This window comes from Xenopus tropicalis, chromosome 4 (assembly GCF_000004195.4).
Source record: "Xenopus tropicalis strain Nigerian chromosome 4, UCB_Xtro_10.0, whole genome shotgun sequence".
NCBI lineage: Eukaryota > Metazoa > Chordata > Amphibia > Anura > Pipidae > Xenopus > Xenopus tropicalis.
This window is the reverse complement of record NC_030680.2, coordinates 31,110,238-31,136,334: the sequence shown is the minus strand read 5'-3', so window position 1 is coordinate 31,136,334 and position 26,097 is coordinate 31,110,238. Positions and strand designations below refer to the sequence as shown.

At 43.5% G+C, this 26,097-nt stretch overlaps 3 protein-coding genes across 6 annotated transcripts in view; 1 reads left to right on the top strand and 2 right to left on the bottom strand.

Annotated features, from left to right (window-relative positions):
• Window positions 1-26,097, top strand: part of LOC100492951 (tetraspanin 4) — a 329,574-nt gene that overhangs the window by 101,700 nt on the left and 201,777 nt on the right. The gene's annotated exons all lie outside the window — the stretch shown is intronic.
• LOC100491832 (traf2 and NCK-interacting protein kinase-like) lies at window positions 9,138-11,514 on the bottom strand. 2 transcript variants are annotated; one of them, XM_031900610.1, is made up of 3 exons: window positions 11,335-11,514; window positions 10,685-11,061; window positions 9,138-10,152 (listed from the first exon to the last, which is right to left on the bottom strand). In XM_031900610.1, the coding sequence occupies exons 2-3, from the start codon at window positions 10,968-10,970 to the stop codon at window positions 9,869-9,871; spliced, it is 570 nt and encodes a 189-aa protein (XP_031756470.1). In that variant the 5' UTR covers window positions 10,971-11,061; window positions 11,335-11,514; the 3' UTR covers window positions 9,138-9,868. The 2 variants fall into 2 exon arrangements, with proteins under 2 accessions (XP_031756470.1, XP_017948719.1); XM_018093230.2 differs by having other exon boundaries at window positions 10,685-11,514.
• Window positions 11,554-13,642, bottom strand: LOC116410493 (traf2 and NCK-interacting protein kinase-like). Its single transcript, XM_031901322.1, has 6 exons — window positions 13,616-13,642; window positions 13,112-13,150; window positions 12,556-12,614; window positions 12,346-12,493; window positions 12,128-12,238; window positions 11,554-11,948 (listed from the first exon to the last, which is right to left on the bottom strand). Exons 1-6 carry the CDS (start codon window positions 13,640-13,642, stop codon window positions 11,850-11,852), a joined length of 483 nt encoding a protein of 160 aa, XP_031757182.1. The 3' UTR covers window positions 11,554-11,849.

Here is a 26,097-nt window from a genome sequence, read left to right as displayed (position 1 = left end):
CCATTTGTGAAAAAAAATGCGCTGTACGAATTTTATAAATTACCCGCAGAGAGAGAATGCTGGTAGTAAGAATAACTATTCCAGCTCTATTACTTGGTGGTGTTTATTTTAGGGATGCACCGAATCCTGGCTTCGGTCCCGACTGAACCAAATCTGAATTGGCATAAATTAACTTTTAACCCGTCGGTTCGGGATTCGGCAGAATCCATCAGGGTGGGTTCGAGGGTGCGGCCGAACCCAAAAAAGTGGGTTTGGTGCATCCCTAGTTTATTTATGCTGATTGGCTGCTTGGAGGGGGGGGGATATCATTCCAGCTTGCAGCGCAGCAGTAAAGTGTGACTGAAGTTTATCAGAGCACAGGTCAGATGACATGTGAAATTTCAAAATTAAATATAAAAAAACTTTGTGTTTTTGAAAAACAGATTTCAATGCAGGATTCTGCTGGAGAAGCTCTATTAAATGATGCCTTTTGAAAAAAACATTTTCCCAAGACAGTATTCCTTTAAGTCTACTTAAAAAAACATTAGTAAACCCCAATAGAATTCTTTTCTCTCCAATATGTATGTATGTATATCTTTATTTATAAAGCGCTACTTATGTACGCAGCGCTGTACAGCAGAATACATTAGTATAAACAGGGGATTATTAAGATAGAATTTTATCAGAGCACAGGTCACATGGCTGTGGCACCCTGGGAAATAAAGAATATGGCTAGTCCCATGTGAAATTTCAAAATTAAATATAAAAAAACGGATTTCAATGCACAATTCTGCTGAAGAAGCTCTATTATCTGATGCGTTTTGAAAAAAACATGTTTTCCCAAGAGTATATTCTTTTAAGTTAACTAAAAGGTAAGTTCCCCCTTTTAGTAAAGAGGGTGCTTTGTGCGTTTTTCTTTTCCTTTTAAATCATTATGTTGGCTGTTGTCTATTACAGTGACCCTGTGAGGGTCTATATATACACTAATTACATTGGGAACTGCTATGATATATATATATATATATATATATATATAATCATAGCAGTTCCCAATGTACTTAGTCAGCCCATTAGCCACCTTACGCTACGTCCCTCCCACTAATACACTTGTGCTCTGGGTAACAACTTCACAACATCATAATCAAAATTCACTCGCTTCAACCATGTTACTCACCCCCGCCCCACCCTGTCAGTGAGAGCTAACAATCCACTCGCCTCTGTACCAATTTGAAAGAATGAATTCCTGAGAGATAGGGAAGAAAATAAATAAATAAAGGTTTTAATTAAAAAAAAAAGTGATGAGCAGAGGGGAAAAAATAACTTTCTTTGTGAAATCAGTAAGTCATAAAACGGATGGGAATAAAACAGTAAACTCGACCAACATATAATCCGCTCTGCCATGGAGTTCTATTTAAATGTAAATTAAGAATGGAGAGGGTTGTCTCCTGCCGTAATGGAATTTTTGGCAGCGTGGAGCAGAAGCACAGGCGGCCCCCCCCTCTAGAGACAGGGAAGCACTGGTGAGTCTTGTTAACACCTCAGTCGCTACATTTCCTCTGAAGTTCATTGGCCTCTTTCTGCCGGTGCATCAGTGCATGAATGGAACATATGTAAAACCAGTAGTTTGGGCATTATATGCGTCTTACTCAAGGTGCCAGAGTCTCGAGCATTCAGCCATCCCAGTAGCACAAGCTTTGCTTGTATTAGCTTGTTTGCCGGAGTGGAAAAACAGTGCTAGTCCCTAATTATCCCAAGCAGCAGGAAATGTTGTAGGGCAAATGATATGAAGAAATAGGAGAAATGTTAGTATTGGAAGATAATCTCTAGCAATCAGGAGAAAGCCAAGAAGTGATTATGTGGGTACAATAGTGCCTGCTATAGAGAGACATATCATTATTTTTACGATTGTTGAGTAACAAAGGGAGCTTATGCCTAAACAAATGCCTTAAAATGGAGTTGTGCTAGTGGTGAAGTGAAAATAATATGCCCACAGCACCTGCCTTTGCAGCTGGTTCAGATGCGCAGGCTGCTACATTAAACGGGTTGTTCACTTTAAGTAAACCTTTATTATGCTATAGAATGGCCAGTTCTTGGCCATAAAAATCCCTGCAAGGCTTCTAGTTGGACATCCCTAATTTAATTAATTGGAAACGCCCACTGGGGGGGGTAACGTAAGAAGCTTCGTGAATGGTAAATATTCCAATAGACATGTTGGACCTGTAGTAACTAGGGACAAATGCTGGCTGCAGCCGGCTATTACATTGTATAAAAGCCTTCTCCCATTTGATACCAGTTAATTTTGTTTCTTTTCCCTCTGATAATCATTCTTATCAGAGCAAATGAATAATAACAATGGTTCCAGTGCATGTAACAGTGCTTTGTGCCTGTGCTTCTGGCTTACAGATATGGCCAACCCCACTCTTTCCCTCTCTTTTTGTCTTACTCTCAATTATAATTCAGTCAAAAAATGAATAGTTCCCTGTGCTCTGGGTCCTTTCCAGTTCTTACATTCATATGTCAAAGACAATATCCTTGGTCCCACTTCTGCTAATTACTGCCCAGCCCTCAACTCACACCCTGCCTCTAAATCCTAAGCATCTTGCCTTGCACCGGCCTCAGCTGCCTTACAGTCTGGCTCATTTCACTTCTGCCTGTGCCTGGCTGAGCTGTAAAGTAAATGAATCTGTTTAAATACAGAGAGCATAAAGACATCTGCCTCCTGACTTCTTTTAATATTAATGATTATCATCTACAAGCCCACATAGGCTCTTTGTATATGGAAGGCACCTGTCATTTGCTTTCCCGTTGTGTCTGCTCTTGTGCCTGGAAGTGCTTAGTAAAAGGAAGATTGTGCCTCTTGTGGGGAAATTATCGGCCTACCTTTCTCTCTTTCTTTTCTCCCTATTATTAACATTTGTATCCAGTGAATATTTTCATCTAGGTGGAAAGGCTGAAGCTGACTGTATATCTAGAATCTGTGCCATAAAGCAAGAGTGGACTGCTGTTAAACAGCCAATAAAAAACATTTTCCCATTAAGGCACAGTCAGTAGTGTGCAAAAGCCCATTCATTAAAGATACTTTCGACAACATATGCTCTTTGCTTTTCCCTAATAGTTGTGCTCAGTGCTACTGCCACTTTCCTGCCTCTTGTGCCAGATCAGTCAGTGCTGCACCTGTTCTTGCAGGGAACCCTGTATCTACCACCACCTCCGAACCAGGCAGTAGCTCTAGGGTTCCCTCAGCACTGTGCGTCAATAGGTGCAGAGCAGATGTGCAAAAGGAATTTTGTCGCCCACAGCAAATACCAGAAAAGATACAAAACACGCAGGAAATTTTCAGCACAATTGTGCCTAATTTGCATCAGAGTGCAATTGCATTTATTTTGCAGCTCCTCTGAGAAAACATTGCATTATTAGTAAAAAAACATACTCTGTAAAGTTGCACTTTGAACACAGCAAAGTTAAATGACCCCTATGGATATTTTTTGCATTTTGTTACCCCCACTCCAGTACTTTTTTGCTCCATAGGCAGGGGGCAAAATGCTTTAATCTCTCTCTCTATTCTATGTGAATGGGAAATGCCATGGTGTGTCCAGTGTTCCAAGTACTCCAGTCAAGGGCCCACCTTTTGGTCACTGAAATCTCCCGCCAGCCCCATTTCCACCACTCCGCACCATATCTCTGCTTCTTACTCCATGCTGTAAGCAGGCCAGGATTTGTGATGAGGCCACAAAGGCCCGGGCCTAGGGCAGCAGGACTTCAGGGGCGGCATGCCGCCCAGCTGCCGGTAAATTGGGTCCAGAGCACTGGGAAAATGGAAGCGACCTGCGCACCGATCCTCAGTGCTTTGTACCCAACAAAAGAAATTTGCACATGCGTGTACAAGAAGTGGAGGGGGGCAGGGAGATGTGCAGAGGGGTGACCGATATACAAATCTGGGGCTGGCTGTTAGTATGGCTGAGCCTCCAGTGAAAAAATGGCCATTTTTAATGTTGTTTTTATCTTTCCAAAGTCTTGTGTGAGAGGCTGGCTTTTGGACAGGCAGCAGGGCCCCACAGGATCGGGGCCCAACAAGATTTTTCCCTCTATACCGGTGGCCCAGTCCGACTCTGTGTGTGCCTAGTGATGGGTGCATGTCGCTTAAAAAAGTGTGACCCTGCATTTTCAAGCAATGCTCCCATTCATGTTGAGTATCAAATGTATAATGTAATAATAAAGTTGTCTGATTGCACTGGGTTACTAATCAGCCGTCAATATTTAATTGTCAGCTGATTGAAAGCAAACATCTGATTGGCTGCTATGAGTTACTAGATATGGACAAACATAAGACTTTTTATGAAATGATTCTGTTTATACAATTTATTTCTATTTTGCCCCTTTCCACCTTGCAAATTTAAAATGCTACCTGCTTATTGGTTATTTAATTCCCGCAAACTGTTTTCAATCTGTCCACTGGGGTTTAGTTTTGTCCCTGTTTGTATAACATTTCTCTGCGTCCCGTCTTTCTCCTCATCTTTCTCCTGCCCTCCCTCTCTTATGTCGCCGCTTCACTTTTCGATTTACAGTCTGTTCATAAAGAAAAATCCCTGGGAGCAGGTCGTTCTCTGGCCATAAATCCACCTGACGGAGCTATATATGACCATGACTATTGGTAGGAAAGAAAAAACCTTTATGCTTGTCGCTATTTATTGATTGATTGTAAGGGATCGGCGAGTAGGGCCCAGCAATAAAGTATTATTTATACTGTTCCATGGAGTGGCACTAATGTCACTGTAGTTAAAAATGAATGGACGTTGAGATTTTTTTTTTGACATCTAATCAGCAGCAATTGTGTTTTTCCTTTGTTGGACATGGATCCTCTGTGTGTGCACCAGGCCTGGTAATAATCCACCACAGAGATAGGATGTTGCTTTTCGGTTTGGTTATGTTTATTTTATCCAGGCCCGGTCCCATGGGACCACCCCCCCTCCCTCGACCTCTGCTTCCTCCATAGCAGGGCCCCCCAAGGTAATTAACCAGGAATCGAAGGGCGCAGCAGGGAGCCGGAGGGCACAGCGGGGAGCAGGGAGCCGGAGGGCACAGCGGGGAGCAGGGAGCCGGAGCAGCGGTGAGCAGGGAGCCAGAGGGTGCAGCGGGGAGCCAGAGGGCGCAGTGGGAAATGGGGGAGCAGGGAGATGGATGGCGCAGCGGGGAATGGGGAAGCAGGGAGCCGGAGGATGGAGCAGCGGATCAGGGAGCTGGAGGGCGCAGGGGGAGCAGGGAGCCAGAGGGCGCAGCGGGAAATGGGGGAGCAGGGAGATGGAGGGTGCAGCGGGAATGGGGAAGCAGGGAGCTGGAGAACGGAGCAGCGGTGAGCAGGGAGCCGGAGGGTGCAGTCAGGCTCGGATTGGGGTTTCTGGGGCCCACCATGGCTGCTACCTCAAGGGCCCCCACCTCAGTTGCACACCGTTTTCCTTACACTTGCTACCAGCATGCCGCCATGCATGTGTGCACGTACAAAGCGCACCTCTGGCCCACACGTGTATGAGCACACATTGCATTTCCTTACTTTTATTTCAGCACAACTTCAAGGCATGGAGCAGGCCTTGGCCGGGGGGGCCCACCAGATGTTCAACCTTGTATGTGGGTATACAGTACAGGTATGGGATCCCTTATCCGGAAACCCATTATCCAGAAATCTCAGAATTACAGAAAGCCCGTCTCCCATAAACTCCATTTTAATCAAATAATTCAGATTTCCTTTTTCTCTGTAATAATAAAACAGTACCTGTACTTGATCCCAACTAAGATATAATTACCCCTTATTGGGGGCAGAACAGCCCTATTGGGTTTGTTTAATGGTTACATTATTCCCTTTTCTCTGTAATAATAAAACAGTACCTGTACTTGATCCCAACTAAGATATAATTACCCCTTATTGGGGGCAGAACAGTCTTATTGGGTTTATTTAATGGTTAAATGATTCGCTTTTCTCTATAATAATAAAACAGTACCTGTACTTGATCCCAACTAAGATATAATTACCCCTTATTGGGGCAGAACAGCCCTATTGGGTTTATTTAATGGTTAAATGATTCCCTTTTCTCTGTAATAATAAAACAGTACCTGTACTTGATCCCAACTAAGAGATAATTAATCTTCATTGGAGGCAACACAATCCTATTGGGTTTAATTAATGTTTTATTGATTTTTTAGTAGACTTAAGGTACAGAGATCCAAATTACGGAAAGACCCCTTATCCAGAATACCCTTGGTCCCAAGCATTCTGGATAACGGGTCCTATGCCTGTATATCAGTGTTGGTATATATATTTGTTGTTGTGTATAAGTACACAAATATGTCCTCTTGTCACACAAATGCATCAGGTTGTAGCAGGGCGGAGAGGCAGCCAATCAACTGGCCACTGTTATTACTACTATTATTATAGAATAATGTTTTACTAACATGACAAGTCCTTAGGAACACTGCGCATAAGCTGATCAGCACTTAAAGGAGAAGGAAAGGCTAAGTCACTTGGGGGTGCCAAAATGTTAGGCACCCCCAAGTGACTTTAATCGCTTACCTTGCTGGTGACCCTGTTGGGAGAAAACCGTACCAGCCCGGGGTACCTGCAGCGAGCGTCTCCTCTTCCTGCTTCTGTCATTCCCTAATGACTTGTCATGTTAGTGAGTCCGAAGGAACCAAAATGAGTGAGCATTCCGGTAGGGCTGGGTGGAAGTAGTAATGTCTAAGACTTTTCTCCTTCAAGTAACATCCATTGGAATGGAGACATAGGGGCTGATTTACTAAGACACGAATTCGAATCCGAATTGGAAAAATTCAGATTGGAAAACGAACATTTTGCGACTTTTTCGTATTTTTTGCGATTTTTTCGGCGCCTTTACGACTTTCCCGTAAATTGTCGCAACTTTTTCGTAACCGGTACGACTTGCGCGAATTTTTCATAGCCATAGCAAATTTCCTGAATTGTCGCGACTTTTCCATTGCCATTATGCCTTTGGAGAATTGTAGCGACTTTTTCATTGCCATTATGCCTTTGGAGAATTGTAGCGACTTTTTCATTGCCATTATGCCTTTGGAGAATTGTAGCGACTTTTTCATTGCCATTATGCCTTTGGAGAATTGTAGCGACTTTTTCATTGCCATTATGCCTTTGGAGAATTGTCGCGACTTTTTCATTGCCATTATAACTTTCGTGAATTGTCGCGACTTTTTCATAGCCACTACGACTTATCGCAACTTTCGTATTGAGAGCTCGAAAAAGTCACGACAATTCGCGAAAAAGTCGCAAAGTACCGATCATTATGAAAAAAACGCATTCGGACGCTTTTCGGACCTTCGTGGATCAGTAAATGTGCCCCATAGTGTATAGCTAGTTTGGGCTTTATTTACATTTATTTAATATGCCTTGCTGTGTAAGGAAAGGATCTATAGGCAACATCTTATAGCTTGTTAGTATTGATCTAAGAGAAACAGAGCTGCCACTGCCCCGTGTTGATCCCTTTCTGCAGGCCGTATTGCAGCAGCCATTCAGACTTAGCCCTTCAGTGTTGGCTGGAAGTTCCCAGAATAATAAGAGAATATGAGTAATGTAGGCCACTTTCATACAGTCAGAATGTGGGCAGACAAGTTACATAATAATGACCCATGTCCCATCTTCTGTTAGTGCTACAGATGTAGCATGGCAGTTAATGATCTCCTATCTGGATAAATATCAAAAGAACACTCTATCATCACTGTATCATAAATAAACTGCTATCCCTCTGTCCAACTGGTGAATAAACGATTACAAGGTATGTATCCTATTGCTTTATACTGCGGGGTAGCAGCCTCTGGCCCCTGTCAATCACTTCCTCCACAAGCTCTAGCGCTTGTTTCTCCGGCAGTAATGCACTGAAAATGCATGTTCCTTTCTAGGCTATGGACACAGTGACTGATCACCCCGGGAACATAGAGCAGGTATGGCCAGAGAATCTCACCCCAGTGGCCCCACTAAACACATAAGCGCACCAGCTGCCGCAGAGTGCCGCCAGGGCTTAACCAGTGTCTGCTGGTTAAACTGTCATACAGCAAAAAGGGAAAGTTGTGCTCACCACTAAATTTTAAACCATTAGGCGGGGTGATATGAGTCTTTGACCACAAAATTCATACAGAGACAAGAGGTCCTATGCACTGAGTCATTATCGATATATATATATATAGGACATTAAAACATTCTGTGCATTAAGCTACTAAAAAATGCTCTCAGCTTCATCCATATTTTACAGAGGCCCAACATGTACTAAGCACAGTGACATACAGTATTAATAAGTCTGTACCTCCTAAGCCTCACACTGTTCTAACCCCAATGATATGTTTATATAAGCTATTTATCGTTTATATACCAATTATTATAGTTATACAGGTATGGGATCCCTTCTGAAAACCCATTATACAAAAAGCTCAGAATTACGGAAAGCCCATCTCCCATAGACTCCATTTTAATCAAATGATTCAGAATATTAAAACTGATTTCCTTTTTCTCTGTAGTAATAAAACAGTACATTGTAATTGATCCCAACTAAGATATAATTACCCCTTATTGGGGGCAGAACAGCCCTATTGGGTTTAATCAATGTTTTATTAATTTTTTAGTAGACTTAAGGTATGGAGATCCAAATTACGGAAATAACCCTTATCCGGAATACCCTTGGTCCAGAGCATTCTGGATAACGGGTCTTATACCTGTATATTGATATTTCTTAATTTTTGAAGACTCCCTCAAGGCTTCGGCACTGACCAAAATACCTGCCTCAGTCAAGATCAGTAACACTGGGCCCAGACATGACTTATTCCCTGCTTTTATTTCTTTAATATTAGTATCACTTTTCACCCATTTCTCCCACCCCTGCCGTTGATTGCACCTTCTCTTTTTAGTTACCCTTTTCCCTTGCACTACAAGTGTCAATCATCTCTAACACTCCCTGGCAATACTATAAAAAGGCAAAAACACCAAAAAATATGTATTAAAGCTTTATTTATAAAATTAATGTTATTTGATTGTATTAAATTTTAGTCTTAAAGAAACCTGCCTATTTGCTAGTTGGTCCAGAGGAAGGCGAAAAACCACCATCTGAAGCCAGAGCCAATTTGCCTCAGAGGGGAAAAAATTCCTTCCTGACTCCCAAAAGGGCAATCGGACAAGTCCCTGGATCAACTTGTACTAAGGGTTTATGTCAGTGTGTATGTGAGGGGATTAGAGAGGAGGTGTCGCTGGCTCTATAATGGGAGATTTGAAGTGTGTGAGGGTGGAACAGAAGATAAATGGAAGAGACTAGCTGAAGAGAAAATAAGAAATTAGAATAAGGCAAAGAGCATGCTGGTTGAGGAGTAGACAAATAAAGGGAAGGCAGCTGGTGGAGCTAAAATTAAGAGGAGAGACCTTGGGAGGAGCTATGGTAATTTGAATCTAAGGTCCCACTGGAGCTGTGGTGTTTAAAAAATGTGAATGCCACTGGTGAATTTGTGGTGAGTATCACTGTTGCTGTGGTTGTTTGAAATGAAGATATTAAAGGAAATACATCATTGGTGGAGCAGTGGTAGTCTGAGATATGATGACAGATCTACAGTTAGAAAAACAGATCTGAAATGCAGATGTTAAAGGCAGAGACTGCTGGTGGAGTTACAGTTATTTAAAGAGGAGACGCCACTGTGGAGGAGCTGGGGCAGCTGCAAGGGATCATGTTGATGGAGATACAGATGCTAGAGGTGTGGTAGTCTGAGGAAAGAGCCTAGTGGTAAAGGAGCAGTAGAAGAAGGAGAGATGGTACGTTTCTCTGCAGATGTTCCTTTCTCCTTGGATGGTATACAGGAGACTCACCCTGGGCACTTGATGTTATTGGCCACAGGATCACACACAGGCAAAACCCTCCAGGGCCATTTGCTGAGCCTCCTTCTGTTCTGGCGATGTTTCAGTTGCGCAGAAGTCACAGGCTCGCCGTAGATGTTCCATGTCCCAGCGAGGCCGTAGCTGTTCCCTGGCCCTCCGTAGCTGTTCCCTGGCCCTCTGTAGCTGTTCCCTGGCCCTCCGTAGCTGTTCCATGGCCCAGCGAGTCCGTAGCTGTTCCCTGGCCCCGCGTAGATGTTCCCTGGCCCGCCGTAGCTGTTTCCTGGCCCAGCGAACTGCTCTCAATCCTATAAATAAAATCACAGTAAGGAAAAAAAATGAAAATGAATCCCTGGGACAGCCTTTCATCCAACTAGTCTGGACTACTGAACCCATTTCACTACAATTACCAGCAAATTTGACATGGTGGTAGTTCCATGATTCTACTACGAGTATGCTGTGTCTGCTACTGACTTGCAGCAAGCGAATTGGATGCAAATGCTGTTACTATTGCTGCGCAGTAAACTGCAGTTTACAAAAGCACCTACTAATTAGCGCATGTATTGCTGCAGGCGCAACAGTTGCTAGAGTAATGGCAACCAACTAGCACTTGAGATTTATAACAGGAAAGCTGCAGAATAAAACTTATATGATTCAAAAGCAACATTATATTACATTATATTATTGTACTAAAATGTAATAATTAGGTAAAGTACCCCTCTAAAGATATGTTTATTATTCCTAGCACCACTATTACAATTCCAGCTCAAGCAGCTTCTCATTTTAGTAAGTTAAGTGATGTGATAGTACAGCCATAACAAATATAATGGATTCCCTCACCTTGTTTGGCCGGCCGGTTCTGCACAGCCCGAAGGTGCTCCTCGATTTCAGCCCTGATGGTCTTCGCAGGGGGCAGTTCAGTAATGAACGGGTGCTGCAGGAGCTCTTCCGCGCTCCATCTCCGGGAAGGATCCTTCTCAAGGCACGACTCCAAGAAGGACACAAAAGTTTGTGACCTGGAAAAATGAAAAGATTTGAGCAAGAAAAACAGATGTATTGCTTTAATTGCTAATATGCCAAGGTGAGAGACACAGAGAGTTGCAGTATCAGCATCGCACAGTGACATGAGCTGGGAAGGACTCACCAGGTCCTTGATATGAGCCTCGGAGAGTCGTTGTTGATGATCAGCTCCGACACTAGTTTCTGATCGGCGTATGCTAAAAGTTAAAAACATATATATATGAGTCCCTTCAAACATGAAGCTGAAGTATTGGGGCTTATTCGCTATTTCCACCATAATAGACATTTTGCTTTAGAATAATTATAACAAACAATACATAACAAACAAAAAATACCCCTGCACATAGAAACACAGGCATGGCCTTGATTTCTTCTTGTAACAGATGACTAAATAAAGGCTCTTTGCCAGACTGGGTAACAATTCCTTGGTTACAATGTACAGAAACCCACAAGTGTTGTGATTCACTTACGTGTTTTTCCCTCGGCCATTTCGATGGCAGTGATTCCCAGGGACCAGATGTCACACTGGAAAAGAAGACACCAAAGAGCATTAGGATAGAATTGGGTTAGCGCATGATTTAGTTACTTGTTACCGGGGGGTTCCCAATGGCTTCATGTTTAGCACTCATGTAACGGAATTGGCCTTTACTGAATGCAGCACCCATTTATGCAGATACATAAGTGCCATTGGGTCCTCCTACTGCTCCTACAACATACTTTGGTGTCGAATTCCGGTTCCCTGTCCCTCCTCCTAAAGGCCTCGGGTGCCATCCAGTGAGCAGTCCCATCAGCCTGGTTGCACTTCCCTGTCTGTGGGTCCAGGTCCCAGCAGAGTCCGAAATCGACTGAAATGACAGAATAAACATATAAATGGAAAATGAATTCATTTTAAGGGCAATAAGATAAAAATCTGTATCATGATACCCTCTGTACTTTATATCCACAGAAGCTTCCCCCCCATCCATTCATCTTACAACTATAAGTTTTACTCACTGAGTTTGATGTTCCCCTTCTTGGTGAGCATCACGTTGGGGCTCTTGATGTCCCTGTGAACGGCCTGGTGGTTGTGGATGTGGTTGAGAGTCTGGGGAGATTGAGATGTAGGTTATAAGAATAACCTTATAACCTATAACAGACATTTGGCTAAATTTTCCTAACAAAGAGCGTGTAACACAATGTAGGAAAATCATGATCTACAAAAACATTTAATATATATATATATAAATCAAAATAATAGACGAGTCCTTAAGGAGTTAAGTTTACCTTCAATACCTCCCTGCAGACATAGCCAATCCAGGTCTCCTTCAGGGATTGGCCTTCGGTGCTGTCGATCAGGTCGTACAGGGAGCCGCCGCTGCAGTACTCAAGGACAAGCTGCAATAGGAAGGAATGATTTCAGGCCGTGTATGTATTTTATCGCCTCCAATGGAGATCTCTTTGGCATGCAAGGGATGAATGTGATGCAACAAACAATTTCTTACCTCCAGATACTCCGATGACTCCTCGTTTGGAGCAGGGTGGTAATAAGCTCCATAGTAAGAGGCGATGTTCCTGTGCCTGCTGAACTTCAGGAGAAAGTTTACCTCTCGGCAGACTGACTCCTCATCCTGGAGAGGGAAAATAGAAACCCTTTAGCTCACATAGGCAGCCACACAATAGGAATGATATGGAGAAAGGAACTATAAAGAAACCTTACCCGAGTGATGTTGGCCATCTTGACGGCTACCTTACCTCTTCGATGGTGATGGCCCTGTAACACACACAGAAAGGTGTAACTGACATTCAGTAATAGCTGGAAATATAAAGACTCATATTGGGAACAAAATTACAGAAATATTGAGTTATTAAGAAATGGAAAATGTGCATAGCAGGGATAGTGATAGCACTTTCAACTTGCTTTCAGCTCCCCCTGCTCTCTAGGAATTTGGTTGGTCCCTTACCATGAACACGGCTCCAGTGCCGCCCTCTCCGATTTGCGTCTCCTTGGTCAGCCGACCATCAGGAGGCTGGAAAAAATAGATAAATAGAATTAACAGGGGATTTTATTGATAACATAATATTCCACGAGGTAAAAAATATATATTAACTACAATGGAGGCAGATAGGAAGGAGATGAAAAGACAGAGGCAATTGGCAGGTGTGAGGTTCATAAAACTGGGGGGGTATCACCAAACCAACACCCAAATTCCATTCTCTAGCAGCCCCTACAGGGTGTTGGTCATGTATGTCACCCTCTTTCCTACTCACCTTATAAATTTCGGAGAGGCATCCGGATTCAGCCGTTCGCTGAGGGAAAATGAAAAGATTCTGTTAGTTTAAAGGGATATTATTAGGCCCAACACTTGCTGAGTAACAAAATGGTACTACCCCGTGTGGAACATGCCCTTCCACTAAAAGTGGGGCCCCATAGCAAATTCATTTTAGGGCCTTTTAAACCTTGGCCAAGAATGGGACTTTATTCACAAACCAACTTATTAGTCTTTGCCCCACTGTGCCCCCTACACCCCCTGGGCCCCCAGCAGTCACAGGGTCTCCTTTCCCTATAGTTACACCCCTGGTTATTAAAGAACTGTCTGATAAAGTGTCTGATTCTGGGATAAATTGGCCCCATATAGAAGTAGATATTTATTCAGGCTCATTAAAGAGCCCCATATGGGCAGAACACTGCTCTGTGTGTCACTGAATGGGTTAACATTCTATACTTTACACCAAAACCCTTGAGTCAAATGAAATCCATAGCAGGAGCCTTACCTTCCTCCGGGGGGCGCAGAATGGCATTGCGCCCTGGTGGTTTTGCTCTTAAAAGAGCAGTTGGGTTTAGAAAAAAAAATCAGCTGATATCAATGGAAGATGTTTTTTCCAAAGAGAAGCTGACAATTTCAGGAAAATCACTGAATATCGCTCTGAAAAAGCTTTGAAGTCGCTCAAGAATCGCTTTGTCGCACAGAATTTCACTGTATGGGGGGACAGAAATGAAAAGATATAAGTTCCATGGTCCGGCCCTCTCTGCTATACAGATCAGGATACACTGCATTATATTCACATTATTCCCCCCTCCTTCCATTTTACAAAAAAAAAAACCTGATATTTATTCTCTGTGATATTTTCATTCAAATCTCTGAAATCTGATTTCTGTGTAATGTGACATTATCTCAGGTTAGCAAAATTCATGCTGCTGACTTCTGCAGCAATAACGGCATTAAAGGTGAAGTTCCCCTGATAAGGATGCTGGGAGTTAGTTTTGCAGCAGCTTGGGGGCCACATGTTGGGGGACTATGGCTAATACTGGGAGTATTTATCCCTTAGTTCAGGAAATAAACTGGCATAGGCACCTGCCCTGTTACCCAGGGGTAAGGAACACACACATATATACATAGCACCCAGGGGTAAGGAACACACACATATATACATAGCACCCAGGGGTAAGGAACACACACATATATACATAGCACCCAGGGGTAAGGAACACACATATATACATAGCACCCAGGGGTAAGGAACACACACATATATACATAGCACCCAGGGGTAAGGAACACACACATATATACATAGCACCCAGGGGTAAGGAACACAAACATATATACATAGCACCCAGGGGTAAGGAACACACACATATATACATAGCACCCAGGGGTAAGGAACACACACATATATACATAGCACCCAGGGGTAAGGAACACACATATATATACATAGCACCCAGGGGTAAGGAACACACACATATATACATAGCACCCAGGGGTAAGGAACACAAACATATATACATAGCACCCAGGGGTAAGGAACACACACATATATACATAGCACCCAGGGGTAAGGAACACACATATATACATAGCACCCAGGGGTAAGGAACACACACATATATACATAGCACCCAGGGGTAAGGAACACACACATATATACATAGCACCCAGGGGTAAGGAACACACACATATATACATAGCACCCAGGGGTAAGGAACACACATATATACATAGCACCCAGGGGTAAGGAACGGCTGACAGTGGCAGATGCAGCCCAGTAACCACTGAAAAATCTATGCCATGTTGTACTGACCCCCTGCTTGTGTTTCTTAGTTCAGAAGGCAGCTGCAAAGGCTTTCAGGGCATGCTGGGAGCTGTAGTTCTGTGCTAAATAACTATGGGCAAAGCTCCAGGCAGAGCGGATTTCTTAGGAATCTAATAGCCGTGCCTATAAACTGATGCTGGATAGAGAGGGGACATGCTGATCTGTCCCATCTAAATCTAACAGTCATATATAGGGGTCAGATCATTCGTCCATTTAAATTTCCCCAGCTTTGCATTACTGTAGCTTTTGGGGTTTCCCATGAGAATGGACACAGTTGAAGCAGGGAAGGCATTTCTTATTCGCAACCCCCAGCATGCACCTTTGGGTACCAGCATATGCCAACAGTAATTGGTGGGGCTCTCCTGTGGGAGATCATGGCTATATAACATAAAGCTCCCAGATGTTACTAGGCATCATCACCCCCCCATCACTTGCACCAGTCCAGGTGATGCCATCATTACTAGCATAGGATACTGAGATTCTGACTGTTTAACAGGATGTACCAATACATGGGTAGGGGGATTTCAACATATACAGAAGGGAAATAGCCATAATGGCAGCTCTCAGAGCAGAGGGGATCCCATATAAAGGAAGGGAGAGTATTACAGGTATTTGTTTTGGATTTCATGAAAGAGAACAGTAGTTGGTTTGGGAATGATGGAGCACATTAATGTATCCCCTGTATGAGTGTCTGTATGCTCCACTCACCCCTATAGTAAAGATTAATATACCCAAATGGGTTGCAGCCAATCACATTTGAGTTTAAGATTTTACCTATGACTGGCTACCAAGATCCAACATGTATATAAATAATGCTGAGCTTAATGGGACCCTAGCAACCACAGGACAAGGGCCACAAGCTGCAGGTCTGATAGGGGATGATGGGAGTTGTAGGTCAGTGACAGTTACAGGACTACAGGCTGAAAGTATGATAGGGGATGCTGGGAGTTGGGACAAGCAATGGCTGCCTGTCATTAACTGCCTCAGACAGCATCAGTGGCCCATTAATGCCTGCAAAATGGCAACTCTGAAACTTTATGCTTAAAAGCTTTTTATGTACAAAGTAAGAAACAGAGAGAGAAATATGAATATTAAGAGCATTGGAGGCAGAACCTGAACACCAAGTGGCCAACTGTCATCCCAAATACTGTCAGACTTTGCCCTTAATAATTTCCAAACTTGTGTTATTTTAATACAAAGCAAAATTAAAAACAAAATAAATATTAATATTAGAAGAGGAATCTGAGTCCCAAATGTTATTTTATGCTTTTTGTATTTATCCTGAGAGGTCTGTAGCGTCCCTGCTCCGCTATTTATTCCCCCAACCACTACTCTCCTATAATCATGTTTTATATGTATGTATTCATGTATTAAACTTTAAAACCCAATGCTAATATCTCAGGCGCTACCTAGTGATGCAATTAAGTATTGATTTTCTGCATTTATGTCATTATTTTCCTAAAATGTCCCCCCAGCGTGTGGCGCACTCCACTTACCTCTGATCCCAGAAATGAAAGTGAGAAAAGCCGTTAATAACGGACACTCTAGCAACCAAATGACAGTTAAAGCGGTTAAACTTAAGGGCATCACAATGGTTCAGTCACACATCAGGCTTATGGCAGTGTCACAGTGACAGTTGGTGGCTGTGAAATAGCAGCTTTGAGACTTGTAGCTTAAAATCATACAAACCAGACACTTTTAAATACAGTGTGACTTACATTAAGCAATGGGAATATCAATATATTAGAAGAATGTGGATACTAAATGTTATTTTATATTTCCATGTATCTATGCTGAGAGGTTTGTAGGCTCCCTGTTCCCCAATTCTTCCTACCAACCCAGCTCTCATAATAGAGTTTTATATTTATTAAATAAAAGAAAATGTGTAAAACCAAAGCTAATACCCCAGGTGCTTTCCTTCATTTCTGCCATTATTTTCTGCCATTATTCATCTCCAGCGATGAGCTCTCCCACCTGGGCTGAACTTTTCCATCTTTCTCGTACCCCTGAGCAGAAACATAAAATTATAGACGCCATTGCATACCCCTGTTTGAATCACAGGGATATTAGAGTTACAGTAAAGAGAAATAAACCAATTTATATTTGTGGTTGTGGCGTTTATCTTTTTTTCTATTAAATAGACCAACTACAGTAAGGTTACACTTTGCAAAACACTTTGTGTTTATTTACAGCTACATCCCTGGTGCCCTTACCTATGAATATGATAGTTATGCAGCAATATATATTGTGGGTATTTTGCCCTTGAATGGTCTGTGAGATAATAAATCCACCCGCCAGCATCTGAGTGTCTGTACAGCCCTATAGGGATACATGAGACACAGTAATGGGCAGCGCCCCCAGCTTAAGGGGCTAAGGATTAAAAGCAGAAATACATGTACATTAGCCACCATGTAGGTATTTTCCCTGCCTGGCTGCTAACAGTTACCCTCTATGTCACTGTCATTAATAGGGAAGAAAGATAACACAGACAGGAAGGCTTTGGTCCCCCACCAATTACAAAGAGATGCAAAATTTGGAGTAAATGCTGGGATAACTATGTATCTGCAGGTTTATACATAGAAACATCAGAGCTTTAATACATGGAATAAATGCCAAAGGGCAGTGTTAATTACCATAACATTTGCCTGATATACCATAAAAATCTCATGTAAATGAAGTGTTTTAATAAATACATTTTGAGTGATTTTATAATCTGCACTATTGGAGATTGACTTTTTTTTTAATTAACATGGGGCAGCCTTAAAAAATGCAGCGGTCTGGGACTGGCACATTCACACTATAGTAAAATGTTTGTAGTTACTATACACCACATGTCCTGGTCTTGGGCTGCTGCAATAAATCACTGGGAAATACAGTAAAGGTGGCGCCACGTGACAATTTTTTTATGTGCACGTCAATTTTTTGTTGTGCGCTGAGTTTTGCAAAATTTTCAGCAAAGCGAAAAAGGACAGAGGTATTTATAAATGAGCCCCCACAAGTTGTGTGTATTTGTTGTTCTAAACCTCTATACTGAATGTGTATTTGCATGTTGTATAAAGTCACCTCACTAGATTTACTATAGCAGCAGATCACAGGGCCAAAGACGATTTAAACCAAACATGCAAAACACATTAGTGATGGTTGTTTGATTGTTTAAATGGCACCCAAGTCTCCATGATTTCATAAATATCCTTATTTTATTGTACCATAGAAAATGTGCGGATACTGGTAGGGTTTAGTAGGGCTCATTGGAAATCCCATGTAAGCAGAGCTGCTGTGATGTACAAATGGGATGGGAACATTGTTTTGAACTGAGTCTGACTGAGAGTTGGGGAAGGTAAGAGATGGGGACTGATGGCCACAATAAATTGGTGATTGATGACACAAGGATGAAAGCCTGCAGGTTGGGTGCTGAGGAATAGGCCTTGAGGTGCACAGAGAGGCAAGAAGGTGGGCTACGGGCGCAGTGCTGCTCAGTGATGCGGATGGTGGGTACAAGAGTGTAGCTGGCTGTCCTCCAATGGGTGAGCCTCCTTCCAGATGTGCATACAGGGCATTGTGGGTCAGGCGGCCATGTGGAAGGGTGATTAGAAAGTGTGGGTTGTATATAAGCTGCTGCCCCGTGTGTAGTCTCCATTCCTTTCCCGATGAGCAGATTCAAAACGCTGCACCTGCCAAACAACAGGGGAAAAGGTCTTTTACATTCCATATCTAGGGAACAGCAAGAGGTTCTATTCATAGGCAGAGATGGGTACTATGGGAAAGAAATAAATACTGGCACAACCTGACCAATTGCTAGCAGAATTAGGTAGTGTTTAAATTATATCTCCACCTTTATTACATCTTCAATATAAATGTCTTCACTACACTACAGATGGTCCCTTTGCCTCAGGCATATTTCCCCAGGGCAAAGGTAAATGAGCCCCATTATCATTCAGGACTGGGAAATATATGGCTCTGTGCACAGAATCCAGAGCAGCGGTGTTCAACTATCTCCATTTAACATCTTGCCCACAAGCCTCCAGGTTGGCCAACACTGATCATGAACATTTGCAGCACCACTTCTGCACAGTAATATGTTAGGGGTTGTTATGTGCTGACTATAACCTGGACAGGGGACCTGTAAAATGGCTTCATGGATGTGAAGTAAAAATATATAATAAAGTCCTAGAGAAAATATTATATACGTAATACATTCAGAGAAAAACAACCAGATGAATTTAGAAATCAATTTTTTTAAATTGGAATTTTTACTTAAAAGAGACAATGATCATTATATATAACAATATAAAAGGTCAAAATAAAAAGGTTTATGCTCTTCTTTTTGGACATCCAATTGAAACTAGGGGAAAGGAGATTATATGGTCAGTACAGAAAGGGTTTCTCCTCTATCAGGCCACTCACAGTCTGGAACAAACTAACACGAGAGAAGGTAATGATTGATTTGGGATTTACTGGTGAGAATCTGAGGTCTTTGGATGCCTTTAAAGTGGATGAAAAGTCAAAAATAATGAACACAAGGTTAGGGTATACCAGTGATTTCTCTGAGTGCTTGCTTATTGATTGCAGCTTCTACCACAATTTATTAAATAATTATTATATCATTACTATCAATACAATTAAACAATAATTACTGTGTCCAGTACCATTTGCTTCCATTAATGGAAGATGCAAGCAATGGGGAGCTCTAAGGCACAGACATGAGTTCTAATGGGTCAGATTCAATGTGACAGATGATTTCCTTCTATTAAATGCAAGCATGATTAATATTTCCTGTAAATGATGTGTAGTATTTTGAGATGAAATAAATAAGAGATATTGCTAGTGATATTGCTTGTGTAGACCTCAGCCTGTCTTTTGTGTCAGGGGTGGATTTGAAATGTATTATTTATTAAAGTATCAGACTGAAAAATAAATATCAGTGCTATATATATATAACAAATAATAAAACAGCCCCTATGCTAGGTTATGAAGACAAAAAGGAACACCAAGAGCCCCAATAGTGTAATATGTTTTTACAAGGAGTAATGGTAGAATAAACAAATTAATACTCACAAGCCAGGGTTACCAATAGGCAACCACTGTATAGGCAGGTGGGGAGATTGTCCTGACCCCACTCAGGAATAAGAAGTCGCTCTCTGTAGAAGGAAGAAAAATGGGGATGACACCCCTCCACTCAGGGTGGACTCGGTATAGTGATAAGACAAAACAGAGGCGCCAAAAGGATAAAATTAGCTAAAAACACTTAAAAACCCAATGGGTAATTCAGAGGAGGTAGTAGTGAACTTACCTCCTCCAGGCAGACACCAACAAAAGTGGTAATTAAATTATTATTATTATTATTATTATTACCATTATTAATTACCACTTTTGTTGGTGTCTGCCTGGAGGAGGTAAGTTCACTACTACCTCCTCTGAATTACCCATTGGGTTTTTAAGTGTTTTTAGCTAATTTTATCCTTTTGGCGCCTCTGTTTTGCCTATGCTAGGTTATGGTTATTATTTTTACTAGTTGGTGGGGGGCAGGCAGTGATGTAAAGGGGTGGAGCAGTAATATAAAATGGGCAGAGCTACAGCTGTTGGACAGATGGAGAGCAGGTTATGGACAGAATCAGCAAAGAAAAAGAAATTGGGCAGATTGGGGTGGGTCAGGGGGACCCAGGGGCTCATCTTAACAGTATTAAAAATTTACCAGCAACTAAATTGCCAGTAAATTTTTAACACTGGCCCAGCCTTGGCAGGTTCTTTACTGGCTAGGCCGGTACAATACTGTCCAGCTGACAAGCCTACTGCTAGTTTAAAAGAATTCGCAAAACAGGCCTTTGTATAAGACACATCCATAAGGGGCACCAGCTCAGTATTTGATCTTTATTGCCCTTCAGTTGTACATTATACCCCTGTTATCACCTGAATCTATACTGATGCACAGCAAAAGCTGTTATAATTTCACAGTGTGAAATTGTATTTGTTATTTTCATTTTAGCTATTTTTTCTGACTTTTATTGCATTTCTTTAAAGAAAGCACACACAAGTTAACTTAAACGCACACAGCCCAGGGTCGGACTGGGCCGCCGGGACACCGGGAAAAATCCCGGTGGGCCCCAGCGGTCCAGTCTGACCTTTGCCGGTGCTCCCCCTACTGACTGTTCCTCCCCGACGCGCTCAATTTATACACGCTCGGGGAGGACGTCAGGCGGGGGGGTTAGGGGAGCCCCTGGCGGGGGGTTAGTGGACTCGGCTGGGGCACCTGCAGGGCCCCTGGGGCGGGAGCCCCGGTGGGCCCTGCACCCCCCAGCCCGACCCTGACACAGCCTACAAGATATTAGAAGGAACTTTGAGCCAGACTGCAAGAAGACAGAGAACATTATGTACTAAACAAATGGGAACAATGTGGGAGACTATGGGCAGAGTCACTGTCAGAATGTTACATAATGTGCTGAGCTCACTGTTACAATACATTGGGCCTGATTCACTAAAGTGCGATAAAATTTATCGCACGCTTTTTTGCGTTAAATTAGTCGCGATAATTAGCGCGCAATTCACCATAGTATTATCGCGTGCGTTAAGTCACCATATCGGATGCGTTATTTTTCGCGCGACCGCATGCGCTAGTTTTAACGCATGCGTTAATTTCTGCGCTGAAAAGAATACGATCGCATGATTCACAAACACTTAGGCGCGCTAAATATCGCAATGGTCTATGCGAAAATTAACACCTACTACAGGCAGGCGAAAAATTATAGAAAAGTACAGTAAATGAGTTTTTGGCAATAAAATATGGACTTACAGTGTTATTTATTCAAGTAGGTGTCTTTTTACTCAATTTTACTAAAGTCTTGGCATGTATGGAATTTCGCTACTAATAAACAGTACTATAGCGGTAAAAATTTTACCTTAGAAAAAGTAAGAAAAAAAAAAAAAGTAAGTAGAAAAAAAAGTTTATCACATGAAAACTTGATGCAAATCAATTCAGAAAGACATATCTTTTTTCATGTTAAATCTCAAAATACATTACTAGGTATAATAATTATAGAAAAGTACAGTAAATGAGCTTTTGGCAATAAAATATGGACTTTGCAGTGTTATTTATTCAAGTATGTGTTGTGGATAATTGTAGGCACTTAAGGTGGCCACGCACGTTTGGATTTTAGTCTTCTTCCAACAACATTCGGATATCGGTCGTAAGTTTAAATGCAACAATATTAAACTAACATTCAGACTGAAATTGTAGGATAAAGCCCTTAAAATAACAAATGGGAGGATGTTCTGAACATGAAATAGTTAGCAGGCACCAATCGTACGAAAGTGACTTCCATTGGATACTCCATGGATATCACCTGATAAACAATATTTTATTGTTATACGGCCCAAATTTATAACTTGTCCAATCGACTAAATGAACTATCACCATGGTAGGAAAAATCATAGGAAACCTAGTTTCTATCGGTACATGTATGGCTAGCTGTACACTTGGCCAGATGCAATTCAGTGAGAAAAGGTTTATCACATGAAAACTTGATGCAAATCAATTCAGAAAGACATATCTTTTTTCATGTTAAATCTTTATCACATGGAACTCTCCAGCAAGTACAGATGCAACGTAGTTCCTTTACCATTTTGTTGCATTATGTCTCTAACTGGTTGTCCCAGAGATAAAAACATACCAAAATTTGCACGGTCTATAGCATTTTCCATTGTGTTTTGCTTTGCACTGTAGCACCATCTAGACTAGAGGCAGGACCTAACACCCAAAAAAATGGTGTCTGGAATATGGTGAGACAAAATGAGAAGGCTGCATTTGTAGGTGAACCAAAGGAGGCTATACACGTGCGCTTCCCTGTTTTTAGAATTGAACACTGACATCTACAAGCCAGTTACTGAACTGCCAGGAGAACACAAAAAACAGCTTCCCATCTAAACTGTAGGGCCACACTTAGGTGTCCAAAACTCTAGGGGACTAGAGAACCAGTGTCGGGCTGGGCCCCAAGGGGCCCACCAGAATACCTTAGACCCTAGGCCCACTCTTCAAACTATTTTTCCTCCTTTCCTCACCCAACCTCTATATTCTCCCAGTCTCTTATTTACATGCTAGCATCTATATTTCCATCTATTTCTCCTCTTTGTTTCCATTCAGAAATTGTGAATGACCATGAAGCAGGCCTAATGGTCAGGCAGGAGGGCCCAATGACACCTGGGCCCACCGGAAGTTTTCCTGGTATCCCGGGGGGCCAGTCCGACACTGGGTGCAGTGGGGAGCAGGGAGCCAGAGGGTGCAGAGGGAAATGGGGGAGCAGGGAGATGGAGGGCGTAGTGGGAAATGGGAGAGCAGGGAGATGGAGGGTGCAGCGGGAATGGGGAAGCAGGGAGCTGGAGAACGGAGTAGCGGGGAGCAGGAGTCGGAGGGTGCAGAGGGAAATGGGGGAGCAGGGAGATGGAGGGCGCAGTGGGGAATGGGGAAGCAGGGAGCTGGAGAACGGAGCAGTGGGGAGCAGGGAGCCGGAGGGTGCAGTGGGGAGCTGGAGGGCGCAGTGGGAAATGGGGGAGCAGGGAGATGGATGGCACAGCGGGGAATGGGGAAGCAGGGAGCTGGAGGATGGAGCAGCGGATCAGGGAGCTGGAGGGTGCAGGGGGAGCAGGGAGCCGGAGGGTGCAGCGGGGAGCCGGAGGGCGCAGTGGGAAATGGGGGAGCAGGGAGATGGAGGGTGCAGCGGGAATGTGGAAGCAGGGAGCTGGAGAACGGAGCAGCAGGGAGCAGGGAGCCGGAGGGTGCAGTGGGGAGCAGGGAGCCGGAGGATGCAGAGGGAAATGGGGGAGCAGGGAGATGGAGGGCGCAGTGGGGAAGCAGGGAGCTGGAGAATGGAGCAGTGGGGAGCAGGGAGTCGGAGGGTGCAGAGGGAAATGGGGGAGCAGGGAGATGGAGGGCGCAGTGGGAAATGGGGGAGCAGGGAGATGGAGGGCGCAGTGGGGAATGGGGAAGCAGGGAGCTGGAGAATGGAGCAGTGGGGAGCAGGGAGTCGGAGGGTGCAGAGGGAAATGGGGGAGCAGGGAGATGGAGGGCGCAGTGGGAAATGGGGGAGCAGGGAGATGGAGGGTACAGCGGGAATGGGGAAGCAGGGAGCTGGAGAACAGTGCAGCGGGAAGCAGGGAGCCAGAGGGTGCAGTGGGGAGCAGGGAGCTGGAGGGTGCAGAGGGAAATGGGGGAGCAGGGAGATGGAGGGTGCAGTGGAAAATTGGGGAGCAGGGAGATGGAGGGTGCAGTGGGAAATGGGGGAGCAGGGAGATGGAGGGTACAGCGGGAATGGGGAAGCAGGGAGCTGGAGAACAGTGCAGAGGGAAGCAGGGAGCCAGAGGGTGCAGTGGGGAGCAGGGAGCTGGAGGGTGCAGAGGGAAATGGGGGAGCAGGGAGATGGAGGGCGCAGTGGAAAATGGGGGAGCAGGGAGATGGAGGGTGCATCGGGAATGGGGAAGCAGGGAGCTGGAGATCGGAGCAGCGGGGAACAGGAGCCGGAGGGTGCAGAGGGAAATGGGGGAGCAGGGAGATGGAGGGCGCAGTGGGGAATGGGGAAGCAGGGAGCCAGAGGACGGAGCAGCGGATCAGGGAGCCGGAGGTGTGGGAGCAGTGGAGGTGTGGGAGCAGTGGGGAGCGCCGGGGGCCTAGTTTGAGGACTACAGTCCAGCCCCCCAACAGTCTGAGGGACCATGAACTGGCCCCATGTTTCAAACTTTGAGGACCCTTTCTCTATAGTTATGCCACTGCTTCTATTGAATCACAGGGGAATCCTTTAATTTATTACAGGGTTGGACTGGGACAGCGCTCCCCAGCTGACCCACGTGCATCTACACTATGCTTTGGCCAATTAGATTTTCCAAATTTACAAACTGACCAATATTCAAAGATACTGGTCCGGATCTTTGCCACAGCATACATGTATTTTATTGGTACATATTCCAGCTTTACAGGGTACAACAGCAAAATATGTTAAGCGCCCCTCCCCCCCAAACTCTGTTGCAGCTGTTTATGTGCAGACATATCAACCCACCTTGATTTGCTCCTTTTTTTGAAACCTGGTCACCCTCAGTATCCCATTGTCAGAAGTTGCACCCAAGTTTTACTTACCCACTACCATTGAAAAGCATTAAAAATGCACCAAAAATCTTCTCAAACAGGCAGGGTAGGGGGCAAGGCCTGGGGTGAATGGGGGCATGTCTGTGGGTAGAACAGGGATGGCTTGGGTGGTATGGGGCATAGCCAAGGTGCACCCAGTTTATAATACAACCCTGTTGGCGTCTTTGTATGTATCACACAGAGATGTCCCACAGGCTTCTAGTGGCTGCTTTCTCTGTCTCTAGAATACAGTATGGGATCTCTTTTCGCTAAATATGGTATCCAGAAAACTCCAAATTATTGGAAGGCCATTTCCAAATTTAGACAATAAATATTAAAACTTTTAAAAAAGGATTTGCCTTTTCTCTGCAATAATATAACTGTATTGTGTACTTGATGGGTAACTAAGCAACATGAATCCATACTGATGGCAAAACAATCCTATTGTGTTATTTTAATGAATAATAATTAACAGCAGACTGAAGGTATGGTGATTCAAATTGTGAAAAGATCTCTTATCTGGAAACCCCCAGGTCCTGAGCATTCTGGATAATAGATCCAATACCTGTATATGAATGTAACAATAAACAAATGGCTGATAAATTGGGGGTGTTTGCATGGAATGCTGAAATCCCATTTTTTTATAACATTTTTTGCTTCTTTTCATAAGATCATAATTCACTAGACCAAGGTTGCCGGCTGCAGAATACATCCCGAGCTCTGAGGAGCAGTGCTATGTAGCATTGGTATTGCATGGCACGCGGCTCGCTGCTTCTCTGCTGAGAGTGTAGAAGAAAAAACTCAATTTATCACAGGCTGTCAGCGAGTCCCAGGGGGCACTTTATAGTCTTAGAAATTCCCAGGCTGAATAGCATATAAATAATATATTTCAACAAAGCTGTTCTTTTGTTCAAATAAAATAATTTACCATACTAAAGATGGCCACACACACACAGGCTGGATTTGCTGTGATTCATACAGTGCGCCTGTAGGCCATATGACTGGCTTATGCATGATTTGTCTGTGTCCATGGAAGCTGTGGGGGTGCTGTGTC